This window comes from Bombyx mandarina, chromosome 09, assembly GCF_030267445.1.
Source record: "Bombyx mandarina strain Sakado chromosome 09, ASM3026744v2".
NCBI lineage: Eukaryota > Metazoa > Arthropoda > Insecta > Lepidoptera > Bombycidae > Bombyx > Bombyx mandarina.
Window position 1 is genome coordinate 8,232,943 of NC_143216.1, and position 18,168 is coordinate 8,251,110.

The window sequence follows — 18,168 nt, forward strand, 5'->3', positions numbered from 1 at the left end:
ACGTTGGAAGTTTTTGTTATATAGAGAGATAGGTCTATTAAAAACTTTTTAATAAAAAAAAAAGATAGATTTATCTCGCCGAAAAATTTTGGATTGAGACCATTTTTGTGAGATGATTTTGTACGATTTCAAACGTCCACTAACATCGGAACAATCAATTAATATTTATAGAATGACATTCAAAGGTGGAGCACCTTCAAAGTCGACTTATTTTTGGTCTGAACGCGGCCAAGTAACTTTGCAGAACAAAGAAATAGCAACCGTACAATCTCATGGGTAAATCCGTAGCTACAGTTTCGTATCGGCACCATGAAATCTCTGAAGCGGCTTCGTTTCTATACGTAGCTATCTTTATGGGAGTGATAAAATTATGCATTCTGTTTTAAAATGCACCAAACCCTACATACCAAAGTATCTCAGATTTGAAATAATGTTTTCATTTTTTTTTATTTTTTTTATTAGGCTCACAATCCACATCACAAGCTAAAGATACATAAAAACACACAAATAAAAAGAAACAAAATCTTATTCTAAAACATTACTTACTATTCAGAGTTATTTACTTTAAAGAAAGAGAAGAACATCAACGCTGCATGGTATGCTAGCAAATCATAAACTTTGATAACAGCCATGGCCATCACGATTTCTTAGAATTGTTTTTTTACGAACTTCAGACAATTGACAGGATTAATTGTAAATTATGTCAAGTTTGAGGAATATCGGTTGCTATTTTTATTAAATATTTAACTTAAGTATATAATATATGACACACTTTTAAGTTTTAACAGAATCTAACTAAGCAATTCGTCGTAAAGTAAATTGTAAACTAGAAAACATTCATTTGTAAATTGGAATATGAATAAAATCGTCGCGAGTTTAGACTGTTTTTCATCCACGCCTGTTAAAATTCTGAGAATGGATAAATTTTTTAAACTATATTGATTATAGGTATCAATTTGAAGTTCAATATTCTGTACAGGTATTCAAAGAAGTCATAAGCTGCTTTAATCATCATAAAATTGGGTAGGCATTCGGGCTGTGAGGTTGTTGCTATGTTTTTCGATAGTCCGTTCATGTTTTATGACTGGCAATCCCCATTAAAATAGGGACCTCGTATAAAACGATACCGATGACATGTTTTTAGCAAAATTAAATATAAATATACTCAGGTAATTGACTTAAAGTAGTTTAGTAGAATGTTAAGCTACTAAATAAAATGTTAACTGTAAATTACATGTTTCATTACAATTAACCCTAAACAAACTAAAATACGTTTTGGTTGGATATAATATCTGAGAACAAAACATTATAATGTGTACTTGTAAAGGGACTTAAACACAAAATCAGTATTGATGTGCCAAATATATAATATAGTTATGTTAAGTATAATATAGATAGTTTTCATTGATAATATAGGTTAGTCAGATATGCTTTTGTTGTTCACAAGTCAAGCTAAATAGGAGACGATTCGTCTGACCTACATTCATAAGGATCATAGGCGTCATAGTTTGGCTCTTTCCCAAATTTGGAAATAAAATTACTCTTGAAGCCTTGTTTTGATAGCCATACTTTCGTAGAATGACTTAAGTTCGTAGCACGGTCGTAGTTGCCGTAACTGTTCAATCGCGGATATTTTAGCTCGACCCACTACTGTGTGGAATTACTTAGTTGATGATTTGAAATTTGTATATTTTATAATATGATATATATCAGAGAAGAAAGCTGGAAATTATATAATCAGTCCGGCTTATTAAGTACTACGTAGCGGTAAAATTAATCAATAGGTCTGGGTCAAATTAATTACAAATTATCTATGTATTACAGAACTCTTTGTGCCAATTGAGAAGAAATTAAACGTAAATATTCTATGGTTTGTGAAAATAGTAATTTCGATGGCGCTGCTATTAATTATAATGTATTTAAATTATCTTACCTTCAGCACTCACACTGCAATATCGATTGCTACCACCAGCGCTGTCCACCAGTCAGCAAAGTAAATCAAAGAAAAAAAAACACAAAAAAACATTAAACGTTCACACTACTCAATTATTGCGAACCGGCAAAGGCCACAACGGTCCATTTTCACAAATAAAATTCGAAATCTGTATGAATTAAAAATAAGTGGTAGATGAAATTTTCCAATAAAAAAAAAATTTGCGAATTTACTACAATTTCTTGAGAAATATGATAGAGCGCGCACCGCGGAAAAGTTACGTCGCTTTACGTTTTCCCATCCCGTAGGCGCGCAACGGGCGAAACTTTTGAGCGTAGCGTCAGAAGGCGAGTGTGCTTTTGTTACGCAATTCACTGCGGCGCGAGTCCACCAGGGGGCAGCGCGCCTCCTAGTGGCGCAGTGGCGGGCATGCGCATTATAGACGGACACTCGCCGCGTCGCGCTACCGGCTACTGCCAATCAACACACCGTCATAAATCTTCGCTTACAACTCACCATTCATTGTTCTTCACAGATATATTTATTGGTGGTCAATTTCAGTTAAATGATAACATTCGGGGTTGATATCCATCATAAAGCACGAGATATTTTGAATAAAATAACGTACCATTACGAAACTTACAGTTTGGTTTAGGTATTTATAGAATCAAATGGTTAGTCGATACAAGGACGAAGGCTGAGGCCGAGGTTCTAACAAAGACCTCGCGCGAATTAACTATAAAAGTAGTCTATTGTACCTTGCTTATAATTTTGTGTTTTCGTTAAATAGCCTTTTAAAGATAATATGTATTGAAAACTTTATGTCGTCAAATTTTAAAACGGGTATTTTTTTTTTTTAAGAGCTAAGCTTTATTCCACCTAGTGATAATGAGATTTTACACATAAGCAAGGCTTTTCTACCGTGATTGACATTTCTCTAGTCATATTAGTGTTTTGAAAAATTGTAATTATGAAATTTTGGGGAGCTATTTTTAAAATAATAATTTATTTCAATCCATTTTTTCTTTTCATATTTTCATCCGGAAGTTCTGCTATTTGGGCGTTCGCCAAAATTGCTTAGACGAATTTTTGTCAACCCAGTTATCAAACACTTGAAAAGAGAATGTCGATCGGTTTGTCAATAGTTTCGTCTCCAACCGACTTATCGACACGCAGCGAATGGATCGGAAGATGTCCAACAGGCTGGACGCTGTTGATTGCGCATTTGTATCGCTTTCCCTTATGGGGGGTGTTCTCCTAGCAACTTCGTTTTTTTAGTACCTACCTATGTTGATGTGTGAAGGGTAATCGCAAGAAACTGATGAGGTGAGGCGAAGAAGATTCCGGTTAGAATTCGGACACCCACCCGGTCTACAATAGACCAAAGCGATCGATGATAACAATATTATGTTAATATTTATAGCATGCTCTGTGGATGACTGACTATACGTCTGATAAGCGTGAATTTGGACCCCAAAAACATTATGAGAATAGTTTGGCGCCAAACTCATACGACAAAATGCAGTGTCATGTACATTTCGGCATGATTCTCAGTCTTTGAATTTCGTCGATTTTACGTTTGTTTACCGATTTTATTTTTTGTTAAGTCAGTGATTGAAAGGGGTATTACTCTTACCTCTGGGCTGAGACTCTCTATTAACAACTGCCTTCATTTGACACCAAAAAAACGATGAGCCGTTGAAATCGTATCCCAACATAATGAATGGTTTCGAAATGGATAGCATACTGTGCGCTTTACCATTTAGTTCATGGCACGTGTTCCTTCAAGTTAATGAAGATAAAACCGAAATCCTACATTTTATCACCATACACTTCGCAAGCATAGTTAAGTTCGTTAGAAGAAGAAAGAGAAAAACTATCGGAATTGATAACAGAAAGGGTGCGTGAAAGGGTGTCTTTCATGATTGTAACATACATTTATGTGACATAATAATATGGTTTAAGCTACATTCCACTTAATACGCGACATTTCTTTTTGTATTTAAAAGTTTTATTTGGTATTAGCCTAAACAATTTGTTGTTTTTAATTAACTTCAATTAGGTTGACCCCAATCAAAAGCTGAAGAATTTTTTTGTTATGATATTTTTTCCAAATTTTAACTTGTAAATTGGCTCTTCTCTAAGGTTGCCTTTAAAAACCAAACTGCCTTTCACCCCTCGATAATAATATGTTTTTTGTCACCAAGCACATATTGAGAGTTCGGTTCCGAAATTATTATACATGCATCTACTAGCACTGATATATTATTATAGCACTGAACGTGCATACTGTTGTTATGTTAATATCACTAGAGAATTTTCAAAAGTTTTTGGGACTATATATTGTGTTTATATAATATCTAGTAATACTATATACCATATCGGTAATGATATGGTAATGAAATACATAATCGAATACCCGCAGTTTTTCGTATATTATAATCAAACGTAATGAACCATACTATAATATATATAAATACATATTTAATTTTTTAACACTAAAAGTCCGACTGGCGCATGGCGGCATGGCTTTTGTGACTTTTTTGTGGGTTTCTGTGAGTTCGGTGTTCCGGGCTGTTTGCGAAGAGGATATGGAAATAATGTTAACACTGATTTGGATAAGATTTTAATAGAAAGCTTTACAGAATTTACTAAAATAAAAAACAATGAATTTAGAAAAGTATCGAAAGGTAAGATTAACAATATTTTGCTGGTCGTCTTCGCGCGCGCCGAGGCGCGTGTTTTTTTTTATTGCTTGGGTAGGTGGACGTGCTCACAGCCCATCTGGTGCTAAGTGGTTACTAGAGCCCATAGACATCTACAACGTAAATGCGCCACCCACCTTGATACGTGTTCCCCGGCTCAGAGAGTTCTGTCTCAGCGGGGGGTAAGCCTGTTGCGGGGGCGGTATCGCACGTTCCGTTATAATTTTGATTTAAAATACGATACTTTTTTGCCCGACCTATTAAGATTATTTTAGGTTTAAAATTTAAAAAAAGTTGATTTTTTTTTAAATTTCCTTCGTTATGCTTTTGTCTAATTTTGTCATGTGACGAAACTACGTAGGTAATGAATTTACGATAGAATGCCAAGTTTTATTTTATTTTTACAGTCTTTTGTATATACAATCATGTATGTACGATGTCATGAAACAGACTTTTAGTTTTATATGATGTCATCACCCATGGGCGTAATGAAAATAGCATAAGGCTTTTGAAATATTAATTAATATTGATTATTGGGTCCTGGAAATATATTTGAATACCTAATAATTATTGAAACAAATAATTTTCACAATGACAGGGTAAACAGACCTGACTGACTCATTGGGCCGACTCTTTTTTTTCTTCTTACCGACGCTGATAGCCTAGAGAGGCTATTTCAGCTTCTCCTTGACATGTACGTGAGCTCACGGGGCTCAAACCGGAGTGTTGCTAACACTGGCCCTAGCAAAAGCAGTGCTTCGCAGAATCTACCACCGGATCGGAAACGCGACCCAGTAAGAAGATTCGACCAGAAACTCAGTGGGTTGTGTCTATGGGTTAATTTACTCGTCGAGCTCTTCGTCGCAAGCGATGGGTTTGGCGAGGACGGTGACCGGTGCTTGAGGTACTTAAAAGCACCGTTAGTGGATGGGGAGGGTCCGTAATGACGTATTTAGGGTGACGTCGACTGTTTACCATTCGGTCCACAGGATCGGGCATGTGGAGCCTACTCTGTCCACGTACCGCCACTTTATACTTTGGCGTTACGGTGTCTACTCTACATTTTTCTGATATTTATCAAAACAACATTTTATCATCTATCATCTATCTATATAAAATATGTAAAAATCAATTTGCTGTTCGTTAGTCTCGCTAAAACTCGAGAACGGCTGGACCGATATGGCTAATTTTGGTCTTGAATTATTTGTGGGAGTCCAGAGAAGGTTTAAAAGGTAGATAAATATGAAAACGCTCGGAATTAAATACAAATAACAATTTTGTTTTTCATTTGATGTGTCCCCCGTCGGACGGATTCCTTTTGTTTGTTTTAAGTTTATTTTATGCAAAAGTTTAAGTATTTTATTTGTCGATTGAGGCCACTACGAAGTCTGCCGCCTCAGCTAGTTTATAATAATAATTAAAACAATGTCTTCATATTACTAAAGTCGTTATCCACGACATATATAAATATTAGAGCGAATGCCGATAAAAATAATAATTAAAACAGTATTTTTTTATAAGAAAATAAACTATTAAAATTAACAATATTTTTAGAAACACAGGTGTTAGAGATTCAGGTCCGAAACCAAAACGAAATTATATGTATCTATGTATAATACGTATATCACCGCAACGAGATCGGAAAACAGTGTTCATTTGCCAAAGTTATCTGAGCCCCTACACGTTCGGTGAAGCTAGTTTATCCCCTCGAGGCTACTAGCCAATAGGTAGGCAAAAAAAAGTGATCGCACACTATCGTTTGAGAAAATTAGTTATTTTATCTAGGTATGATGTGACCGTTTTCAAAGCTAAAACGTAGTTCCGTGAACGGAAAACATTCACAAAAACAATCCAATGACTAAAGTAATAAATAAATACTTATTGTTTCAATAGGTTTAAATTTTAAAACCACCCAATATAAATTGGAGGCAGGTAGACCCCTTGCATCGTATAAAACCGTATCTGCGTTGTCATGAACTAAAACACAAGAAGTCTGGAGTATTTGTTTTTTTTTTTTTTATGATTGAAGGATTACTGGTGGCCCGGAGCCTTTTCCAGTTTTATCAGGCCAGGTGGGCGAGTAGAAGCTCAGCCAGGAGGGGTGGGATTTGCTAACAGCTGCCCGAGCGCCTCCGAAGGAGACCTAACAACTCAAGAGTAGCTGCTTCGCGAATGAATCTACTACCGGATCGGAATCGCGACCCGCTGAGAAGATCCGGCGAGAAACTCAGCGAGCTGATTCATGGGTTAGGTTGCACGGCGAACTCTTTGTCGAGTTCGACGAGTACGGTTACCGAGGTCCCTAAGCCTGCTCCTAGAGCTGAAGGCGTCTAGTGCAAAGGTTATTGGATCTGATGGATCCGTAAGGACGTGTCTAGGGCGTCGACGGTGACTGGCTCCTGCATGATCAGGATTCGGGGAGTAGTCAGCGGCGGCTACGATAAGGCGATTATCATGACAAAGGAGTATTTGTATCAAGCAATGTAAGTATGCCGTCTATAAGACTCGCCTGGCTGCGGCAGCCAATACAACGGGCCTGTTGCACCAGCCCATTGGCTGTGCGTAGCCAGAGCGAGTGTTGGCAAATGTATGTGGCTGCTGTTAGTCCCCGCACACTTGCGGTTTTTTTTTTTTTTTTTTAATTGCTTAGATGTTTGGATGAGCTCATAGCCCACCTGCTGTTAAGTGGTTACTGGAGCCCATAGACATTTACAACGTAAATGCGCCACTAGCCTTGAGATATAAGTTCTAAGGTCTCAGTATAGTTAGCTAATGCATATTCGTTTTGCCTAATGCCAGCTATATGACACAGCATGCTTGTACAATCTCTTGTATTTAAAAAAACCGGTCTGGGTATGTATGAATATTTTTAAAATAGTTATAGAATAAGCCTTTTGAGTGCCGTTCTAGAAAAAGAGTAAGAATCCAGTGTATTTTCTTTGCTTTGCGTTTTTTACGAGATGAAAGTCCAAATCGCTCGACGTAAGGATCATAAATGGGCGTCGATTGGTTTCTATATCAGGCTGCCTATTGCGCGGGGAGCATAAATCCGCCATACAGGTTGTTTTAATATGATGTACCTGGACCATTTTCACGTAGACTTCCACGATGAAGGAATAACCGCATGTAATAAAAATCCAACCGCGGTTATTAAACAATTGAAACATAGGAGAGAGGTCTCAAGGTGCGTGGCATTGAAGTTGTGATCTCAATGAGCACCGGTAACCATTTAACACGAGATCGTGAGCGCGTAGTTGTTTTAAGGTCATGAAAGGTTCAAATGAAAGATACGATTTTATTTACACACTTTATTGAACTAACGTAATAAAAACAAACATTATTTATATTATTATTGAAATGAACTTCGACGACAGTATACTGTAACCGCAAGAACATTTTTATATTGTAACATTAATCAATTCTCAAAACGGTTAGATATGTCGACAATTCAATCGATATTTAATATGTAATATGATATATTCTTATTATTCACTAAGCAAATTCAGAGTATAATGTGAGTTATTTTATTTCAAATGTGTAGATATGTGAAAATTATTTTGTATTTAAACTTTTTTTTGTCTAAAGATGCGGATATGAATTTGACACGTGTTAAGTGACAGAATAATTGAATTCTACCTATTCCAAATAAAAATTCGGTTCTTTTGCTCTATGGCTCGTCAGTCTGGTCGCCGTCCGAAGTAATAGGTCTTCCACATATTTGCCTATCTCATATTTATTTAAAACTTGATTATCAGCAGTAGGGTCTTATGAGCCCGCATGGTTAATACAGTCAAGATCATTTCATTCGCGACGAAGAAAAGTGTTCGGGTTTACGGGATAAAGCGTATCCATGCAATTCCAATGCATTATTCCAATGCAATTAAGACTTTGACTTGCGGGGCACGACATTTAGATGGTGGTTTAAGAGCTCCGACAACCGCTTAAAATAAAATGCTTATAAATTAAGTTATCGTCTGTTAATTTTATTCACCACACATCGATTATTTTTAAAAACTAAATTACTTTGTTACTGGTGGTAGGACCTCTTGTGAGTCCGCGCGGGTAGGTACCACCACCCTGCCTATTTCTGCCGTGAAGCAGTAATGCGTTTCGGTTTGAAGGGTGGGGCAGCCGTTGTAACTATACTGAGATCTTAGAACTTATATCTCAAGGTGGGTGGCGCGTTTTCGTTATAGATGTCCATGGGCTCCAGTAACCACTTAACACCAGTTGGGCTGTGAGCTCGTCCACCCATCTAAGCTATAAAAAAAAAAAAAAACTTTATGAGCATCTACGGCAAATAAAAATATTATTGCATTTCTGATATTATTTTTAAAGAGATTATAAAAAAGAATATTGACGTTTTTTTTATTGCCCTTGTAGGCAGACGAGCATACGGTCCACCTGATGGTGAGTGGTTACCGTCGCCCATGGGCCTCAGCAATGCCAGGGGCAAGCCAAGCCGCTGCCTAGCGTAAACCGTTTCAATCGGATGCTGATTAATTATTAAAAAATCCGGATTTTTCTACTATTCTGTATTGACGTGGCATAAGAGATTTAAAAAGTCCGCAAAATATAATTTTTAGTTTTGGCACAGATTTTGTACCAACGCAAATATAATATACTGTAATTAGAAATTGAGTGTATTTATTTCTCAGACTGTATCGAGGCCACGAAGAATTTTCGAGGGCTTACTCTTATAAGTTTCTTATTTTTGTTATAAAATTTGTCGTTATTGTTTACAAATTTTCATTATTTGGAATAAAATTGTACTACTCTATCATATATATGTGAAACGAGCTAAATTTCCAATATCTGATCATATTGCTTAACGAAAAAATTAAATGCTTTTAAACTGCTTTTAGACGGGAATCTATTCTAAGAAAAATAAAATTGCAATAGTGTAAACATACATTGAAAATACACTAATTACACCAGTGAGCGCTTTGGACCTATTTTTCAGTCATTAAACGAGGTTAATTTCTCACTGGAAAAAAAGTAATTCAGTACAGCATTGCCGGTCCTAACTAGATTAGTGCAATAAAACTACGTTCACTTCAACTAAATTTGTTTTTGGAATTCACTGACAATTCCAAATATTAATAAATGTAAACATTCCAAGAGCGTGTGGGTTGTCTTTTAAAAATGTTTTCTACATTCCGCTTATTCTATAACTTACAAATCTAACATTGAAATTTATTGATCGAGAATTGAACAAAGAATAAATACTTAAATTATTCAAGTTAATCTATTAATGTTTAAAAAACCGAATTAACAGTGTTCATAAAACTGTACTAATAAAACGTTTTAATGTTTTTACCCTGGTTGACTACAGGTATTAAGTTCAGTATTATTTTAGATATTATCATGTCAATAAAAGGGATATAAGCAAATATAATATTGAATATAGTATATGCATAACAAATTACACAACCCTCATTACCCATTCATCTCAAACCTGCATGTGGAACGCGACTTCAAACACGAAACAAAAAATCTTTGTCTTTTACACTTTTATTCAAGTTAATGTTCATTTAAGTTTTATTGTGTAATCATTATTGTGTTTATTATGTGACGATAAATTGTGAACGTTACACTTATAAGTTTCAGAGACATCACTTGAGTATACTGTTCAAAATGGTGCATTAAAATTTAAAAAATTCGAGTGCTATAACACGAACGCTTTAAAAAAATTTTACTATTAAATTTAATTTTTTTAATTTGCTAGAATTGAATTTTAATTACACTATTATACACGCAGTCCGACCCTGTCAATAAAGGCTAATATCATTTAAAGTGTTTACGAAAAAGAAAAGTTCGGTTACAATAATAAGTGTCATGTTTCGAGCGAAATAATATGTGGCAGAATGAGAACAAGAGGCACTGTGTTTGGTTCATGAACACACATTTATGAAAAAAAAACTTACGCACAAACTCGCACACGCCCGCAGTGATGAAATCGGCAATTACGCCGATTTAAAATGAATATTGTGAATCAGCTCACCTTCGTAATATGGCACCGATATTAACTTCATAAACACATTTGAGTAACCTATGTATTATTGACATATCGAATCTTAGAGAGACTTCGTCAATATTCAGATCCAAACAAGGTTTATACACACATTTGTATATTATGCGCATATTTTAATGTTGTTTATTTGTTCAACAAAATAAACTAATTACTTGAAGCCTAGCTTACATCAACATTCAGATAATTGAGCAAATCAAAATAACAGTAACAATACTAATGAATCATAAATGTTAATCTAAACACGAGTATAATTAATAATACAGACTGTCTTTATCCTTAAAACAATAAAATGTAAATCCGAAGACAAATTATTTTTTACAATATTTTCTTTGTATTGATTATTTTTTATGACAAATTCATTGATATTAGAATCTGAAAGTATTTACGTCACAATTTCCTGGTCGCAATACGATAAAAAAAATTAGTCAATAAGGGTCGAAACACATGTGCCGCTAATTTGTCTGTTTATGTGGAATTCGTTTTAATCATCGAACTTGTGCATAGAATAGATGTCACCGCTTTTTTTCAAAGCTTTTCACAAATACAAAAACTCATTATTTTAATTTTAACCGTTAAAACAGTACACCGTACTAAAACATTTACATTCCGAGTAACATACGTTGCTGATTGAAAGCCAAGGAATACAGAACAAATGCGACAGAGGACCGACATAGATTCCGTCAGATGTGCTTCGGCCCTGAGCCGCATCGCAACAGTTGCTACTTGCTGTCGATGGTATCCAGTACAAAGATGCACTAAGGTCCATAGCACACGGCGTATTTTAAACGCGCAGTCGACGCGCGTATATGCGCTTCAAACGCGCAGTGATCGTGAAGCGCGCGTCTACTGCGTGTATACGCGCAGATACAGCGATATAGACGCGTTGTAGTTGTTGCACGTAGCTTTTACGTTTTGATCAGATCAGTTCAGTTGTACAATGGGGATGACGTAAGGGCGTGCCCCTCCTCTACACCCCTTCGTACGCGCTTCAAACGCGATACAAAAGCGCTTCACACGTGCGTTTGTATAGTGTTTTACGCGTGCTTAAAAGTTTGTAAAAAAAAGCAAAAATCGGCATCTATAGCGCAAACGACGTGCGTTCCTCAAACACGTGTCGTCTGCGCGTTTTAAATGCGCCGTGTGCTAGGGGCCTAACAGACTACCCGCGCTATCGACGGACGACTTCCTTAGTGCGACAATTTGACGTAGCTTTATGCACAAAAGTGCCTCAAAAACTTACAACTAAGAAATCTCTCTTCATTAAACGTGTTTACTTTTCCTTACATTAAATTCGCCTATTCTCCTACACGATTACTCTATTCACCTGTGTGGTACTTACAATACAAAGCTCTATACACTGTCTTAATTGCAATTAATTACCGTATTTTAATTGATTTTATCAAAATAATTATTGCTAATTTAGTGAAACGTCACCACACGAAATTGATTAAAATAATTTAACAAGAACGAATTTAAAAAATAAATAAATCAATAATTTAAAATATCCAATAGCACATAAAATGAGTAATAATTTTGACTAGAATTAATAATTTTTTTAATTGAATGTGAAAAGATAAAAGTTTGACTAGTACTACAATTTAAACAAATAAAACAAAATATAGGTACTAATTTCATTCGTCCAAAAATATCAAACATTAGACACAACTTTGGCACAATCCTAAATTTTACTTTATTCAAATACTGAAGGGGAAGACACGGGGAGTGATATATTATTGGGATATGTATCGATACTAATTATTCGATATTACTATAATTTAGTCTAATTGCATTATCTTAAATACTAGGGTGCAAAATTAGGTTTATTATTTTTTGTGGATATATTTATATATTTTTTTTTAAAATTTCAAATATATTTAAATTTAGTTAAATAGAAAAGTTTACAAAATTAATGAAAATACTTTGAAGTAAATTTTCTTTTACAAACATTAAGTCAATATTTGGCACACGTAATTTCCTAAGTGTTGCGGTACCGGTAGCATGTAGGTACAATTCGAAAGAGAAAGCTTGGGAAGAATGGTCTTAGATATACTAAATCTCTATTAAGCTAAATCTTTTTTTTTTTAAATACCGAATACGTAAATACCACAGGTTTACCTATTTACTTTCGAACTACATCTAAATATAGTGAGCAGTCTGGAGAGGGTGTTCCAAATAAATAGTATATTTCCTAACACTGATTACTCTCACAATAATTTAGCATAAATTCACAACATCAATAATGTCAAACAAACTTTAACAATCTTTGGCTTTGATCCCTAGACCAATTTTTATTCGACTTAATTTCGCCGATGTACATACACAAAGTGTACGTAATAATAATAATAATAATAATATGTAAGAGATCTCTAATTATTAATAGATCGAATGTAAACTAAATTAGAAGACTATCACATTTAGCAACACTATTTTATATAACTAACGTCTTTTTTTTTGTGATTACGATTTATATTTCAGTACGTAATATATCTGAAATGTTACGTTTCGCCTCTGTCTTCCGTTTTTAATGTAAGTTTCTTAAAGGATTTGATCCCACCGGTTTCGTATCGTCGAGCCGCATTCGAGCGACAAACATTACTGTAATACCTAATTTTGCAGGCTGTTACGATTATTTTATGTACAAATATTGTCTTTAAAACCCTCTCGCTCTGTCATCTAGTCTACTCTACGCTACGTCAGCAGAGGCGAGGTCGTTTGTAACGCATCTACAGCTAATGTGCGACATTCGACACTCGTTACTCACTCGTGCGGTCTGAACATAGTCAAGGACCATACGTCAGGGCTAAAGTGCAACAGGTCTGGAAGAAACATTAATTTGTTTACCCAAAGTCACGTGTTTCAGAGTTGCTGCACTTTAGACCCCGAACAATCGTTATGGTCTGTACGGTTCGTGATTGTAAATTTTACGTGACAGATAATAATCGATACTGAACCGCTTAAATCCGTAGTAAATTCGATCTCCTTAGCTAACATTTCGTTCATATTAAAATTCGCGATCAGTGAACGAACTATGAAGCGGTTCAATCAGACCGACGAAACGATTCGTTCCGTTACGAAAGTTAGTTCACCGATCGCGGAGTCAATAATTTTTTAATAATGTCAGTCGATTTTAAAATATGTTATTTTGTTACCAAAATTTTTCATTTCGTCTCTCCAACTGACACGACATTTATCGATTAATTTCAATACAGTGGAGGATAAATATAAGAATATCTAAAATACATATAACTCGTAACAAATGTAAACATACTTTTACGCTCGGCATGAATCCAGTGTGCGGCCCCATTTTGTACCTTGGAGATTGTTCGATATCTAGATTCATTTGAAGAAGTATATTGGAGCCAGAGTTCCGTACTGCGGCGGCATATAATACGAGCGTTCCGCGTTGTACACGTTGTATGCAATACCAGAACTCTGACCGCGAAGCCCCATTCAATGTATCGGCGCTTTCACTATGTGATTCGGAGCGATGTAGTGGTAGCCGGGCAGCGGGAGGCCGGCCGTCTCCATCGTGATCCTGAAACGCATACATTGCGCGCTCATTACAACCATAAGCATACATTGCGCGTTCATACGTACTACTAAATATATCGTACAGTTAAAACGTTACAAGAAACACGAACAGCAGAAGGATTCGACAGGGTGCGCATAAAGGAAATCATTAATTTGAGAATGGTAGAATATTTGATGGAATTTTCTAGGAATAAACATATTGTATAGGAAAATTCTTACCAAGGTTATTTGGGTGATCCGGTGAGCTTGTAGGATGAAGGTACTCGATGGACCGGTCGGCGTTTCAGGTTACGGGGTAGGCAGGATAGTGGCGTGGGTTCTTGAAGGGGAGGCTTTTGGACTGTTTGAATTATTTATTTACCTGCACTCAATGTGTAACGCAAACATGTTAAACCAGTCAACTAGCATACATTGAAAATAAAATAAAAATGAAATCACACACCCATTTCTATATTATTTTATTTAATTACTATTAAAATAATACACTTTTACTTATATATTCTAGCGAATAAAAATATGTTCCTGCAAAGATACGAAAATGTTACCTTAAAAATTAACATGATTTCGATAATTATAAATTAAAAAAAAAGACCGATTCCGTCGCGCCTCCTATGGAGCTACTACAAGAAACATACGAATTGGACCTCCATTTTTAAATTCGCACTAATTAATATAAAATATTAATACAGGCAGACAACGTTATCATGGCATAGACATGTCATTAACTACGCCGCCGACACAATGAAGACGTTCTCTGTCTGTACCGTACGAGATACCCTAGGTAAATACAAACAGTCCAGTGATTCAACTAGAGAATCGTCAACAGCATAACATTATAAAACACCTAAATAATGCAAAATACAAAAACGCTTCGATTCGCTGTGTGGAAAAAAAAGTCATCAGTACTTCCTCGCGGGTTATTATATGTCAACAAAACCGTCATTAATTAAATCAATGCTATATTATAAATAAAACGTGATGAAGTCTACCTAAATTTATATAGCAATTCTTTTGGTCAACATAAAAAAAATAAACTAGCCAAAGCAAACAAAGGAAATTTTTTATATAAAAAAAAAACAAATTAATATGATTTACTCTCCTTATTGTAGTTACAAAAATGTTAAAAGACACTTTTTTCTATCTAATCTCTAGCGATTATTTATTGCTGTTTTTCACTTACCTAAAATTAATACGCAGCCTGAACAATTATTATTGTTGAAAGAAATACGATATTAATATTTACAATTAATTTTATATGCACTGATACTATTAGAGTACTTTTTTAGGTGACACCTACTTTTTCATTTATGCTTTTCCTGCTGTCTGTACACTGTGTTGTCTAAATTAGTGAAATATCGTCATGACTTGGGAAAATTACTAAGGAATAACACTTTAAAACGAACTGTACGGATATTTGTCAAAGATGCACATAACGGTTTGTGACGTCATGAATTATGACGTGGAGAGAATGAGAGAAAGCGAGTGATCTCGTGTTTATACTATATTATTATATAGTATCAAATTTATTGCCAATGGTCGATTAAATGGTAGCTATCTCGATAGTCAATAACATTAGTAATAGAAAGGTGCCAGCAACAAAAAACCTGCCATGTAATAGTGTGCCTGAAATATCTGGGTTCGATGAGAACGTTAAGTTATCTATAAAGACTCAATAGGGCTCACTTAGTTTAAAAATTCGTAAAAAACACACGTAAATGGCAAGCTAAACTAGGAAATTAATTTCATCTTTTTTATATCCTGTCGGTGCTGGAGTTATTAAGTTATTGTATTGACATTGATCCTTGCTGCGGGTGCAAATTATAAACTTAATCGGTATTAGTTTTGAAGTCGGTGAAAAGGATATTCGAAGATTCTGTTACATACAAACAAACATGCCTTAACAAGCCAACAAAAGCGTGCTATAATTGTACCTTAGCTACACCTTAATATATTTTTTTATTATTATGAGTGATTTAGTGGTGAATTTTCTGTATAGTGTAACCCGATCGAATCCTTTGGAATTAATTTAACTTTGAAACTACAAAAACCTAAGGAGGAAGAAATTTCACGATATAATAAATTCATGTCATTCAATAGTCCTGTTAGAAACATTCTTCTTAAACGTTTAAAGATCTGCATAGATTCATTTCGGGAAGACCATGTCACGCTGTAATCATACATCGAATATCTCAGTTTTATAACAAATAATATCTCTTTATTTACATACATTTCATACGCGAAGCTTAATGTAATTTACAGCGCTTCAGCCTCTACGTATTTGCCTACTATTGTCAAGATTTCTAGTTGATATTCATTTGTTGCCCGATCGGACGAACAGGGTTTCCGTATCAGGAATTCCGTTTTTTTTTTTTTTTTTATATTCTGCTTAAATGTTCGCTTAAGTGTACGCTATATTTGTATTGTATACTAGCGACCCGCCCTCGCTTCGCTTCGGAAACATTAAATTTTATTATTGATAGGCGAGTCCCGCCATTTTGCGCGCGGTACGACAATAACTGCGGGTGACGCCGCGGGGCGAAGCTAGTCTAAAAAAAGTAGCCTAAGTTACTCCTTACATCAGCTACCTATTAAGTGAAAGTCTCATTAAAATCTGTCCAGCCGTTCCAGAGATTAGCCGGAACAAACAAACAGACAGACAGACAAAAATTGTAAAAAATGTTATTTTTCATAATCATGTAGTAAAAAGCGCTTATTTCAACATAACAAACAGACACTCTAATTTTATTTATATGTATAGATTTCAATGCGTGTTGTTGATATTGCTTACGAAGACGGAATTCCTGAACTAGAGACCGGACATGTGCGGCCGTTGGAACACGGTTAATGTAAAATATCAGAAAGAACTCAGCTATATAATTAATCACCAAATAATGATTAATGTTTTCATTTTTTAATGATACTTTCATTTCAACGATTTTATTGTTCTTTTTTTAACATTATTTATTTACTGCAAAACTTTAATTTTCATGAGAAGAAGTAATTAAAAGACATTTTAATACGAATGCGACACGGAATTAGCTGAGTTCTGTGTGAGTTTTTTTTTTTATAAGTTTGATTTCAATATACAAGGATTTCGTCATCTTAAAATGATTAAGTTTTTAAATTTTGTACTGATTTACCGTCATAATAATTATACACAGTGTGTGCGTTTATATTTCAATATATCTATATTCGTTTTCTCTTTAGTTCAGTAAAGTATTAACTAAAACTAATAGTTGTGTAATTAATATTAAAAATACGATTTGGCTGTCGTCCATTCTTAAATATGTAAATGATTGTAGTTAATGTGTTTCTAAGTCACGAATACTATTTGATATGAAGTGAACTAATGAGAAGAAATGAGAAAAATCGTGCTGTTAAACCGAACGTAAATGTCGACGAGATCTATCTGTGAACTCAATAAATATTAATAATTTTAAATAAATTATAAAAAGAGATTACAATTAATGTAATGTTTAATGAACTAGTTGAAATTGTGAAGTGATTCAGGGAACGAAACCTAACGAAGCTCTCAATCAGATTTTGGTCGTCGCGACTCCCAAATAAACGGTTAGCGGTCGCGACGGAGCGAGTCCGGCGGCACGGCCTCGCGCTCGTCCTCAGTACGGGTTGTACTTGTTGCGTTCCTTGGAGTTCTTGGCGGGCGGGTCGTCGTCCTGGCGGCGCTTGTGCGAGCGGTGCACGCCGGTGGTCTGCACGGGCGGCGTGCCCGCCAGCAGCTCCGTGAGCCCCCCCAGCGCCGACAGCGAGCTGAGCGCCCCGAGCGCGCCGCTCTTGCTCAGCAGTTGCGCGAGCGGGATGGCCGAGGCGAGCGGCCCCGCGCCCGACGAGCCGGCGCCCGCCCCCGCGCCCCCCGTCCCAGCGCCCCCCGACCCTGCGCTCCCGCCGCCGCTCTCCAAGTTCGCCTTCTGTAGCTCCACACTGCCAGACCGGGACAGGAACAA

The 18,168-nt window shown here is 35.7% G+C and overlaps 2 protein-coding genes across 60 annotated transcripts in view; both read right to left on the bottom strand.

The window, feature by feature from the left end:
• pHCl-1 (pH-sensitive chloride channel 1) overlaps positions 1 to 2,397 on the bottom strand; it is a 74,267-nt gene extending 71,870 nt beyond the window's left edge. For 5 of the 45 annotated variants that reach the window (XM_089729809.1, XM_089729801.1, XM_089729806.1 and 2 more), the window contains exon 1: positions 1,934 to 2,390. The gene's annotated coding sequence lies outside the window, so the exon portion shown is untranslated. Of the gene's footprint in view, positions 1 to 1,933 lie in introns of all 45 variants that reach the window. The other 40 variants (XR_016323556.1, XR_016323554.1, XM_089729827.1 and 37 more) reach the window with 16 other exon arrangements.
• A 5,534-nt stretch (positions 2,398 to 7,931) lies between these two features.
• The window catches only part of mub (poly(rC)-binding protein mub), a 166,959-nt gene continuing 156,722 nt past the window's right edge, over positions 7,932 to 18,168 (bottom strand). For 11 of the 15 annotated variants that reach the window (XM_028170036.2, XM_089729836.1, XM_089729835.1 and 8 more), the window contains one exon: positions 14,645 to 18,145. In XM_028170036.2, coding sequence (XP_028025837.1) covers positions 17,824 to 18,145 — 322 coding nt within the window. In that variant the 3' untranslated portion in view covers positions 14,645 to 17,823. Of the gene's footprint in view, positions 8,661 to 8,918; positions 14,208 to 14,644; positions 18,146 to 18,168 lie in introns of those variants that run through there. The other 4 variants (XR_016323558.1, XR_016323557.1, XR_016323560.1 and 1 more) reach the window with 1 other exon arrangement.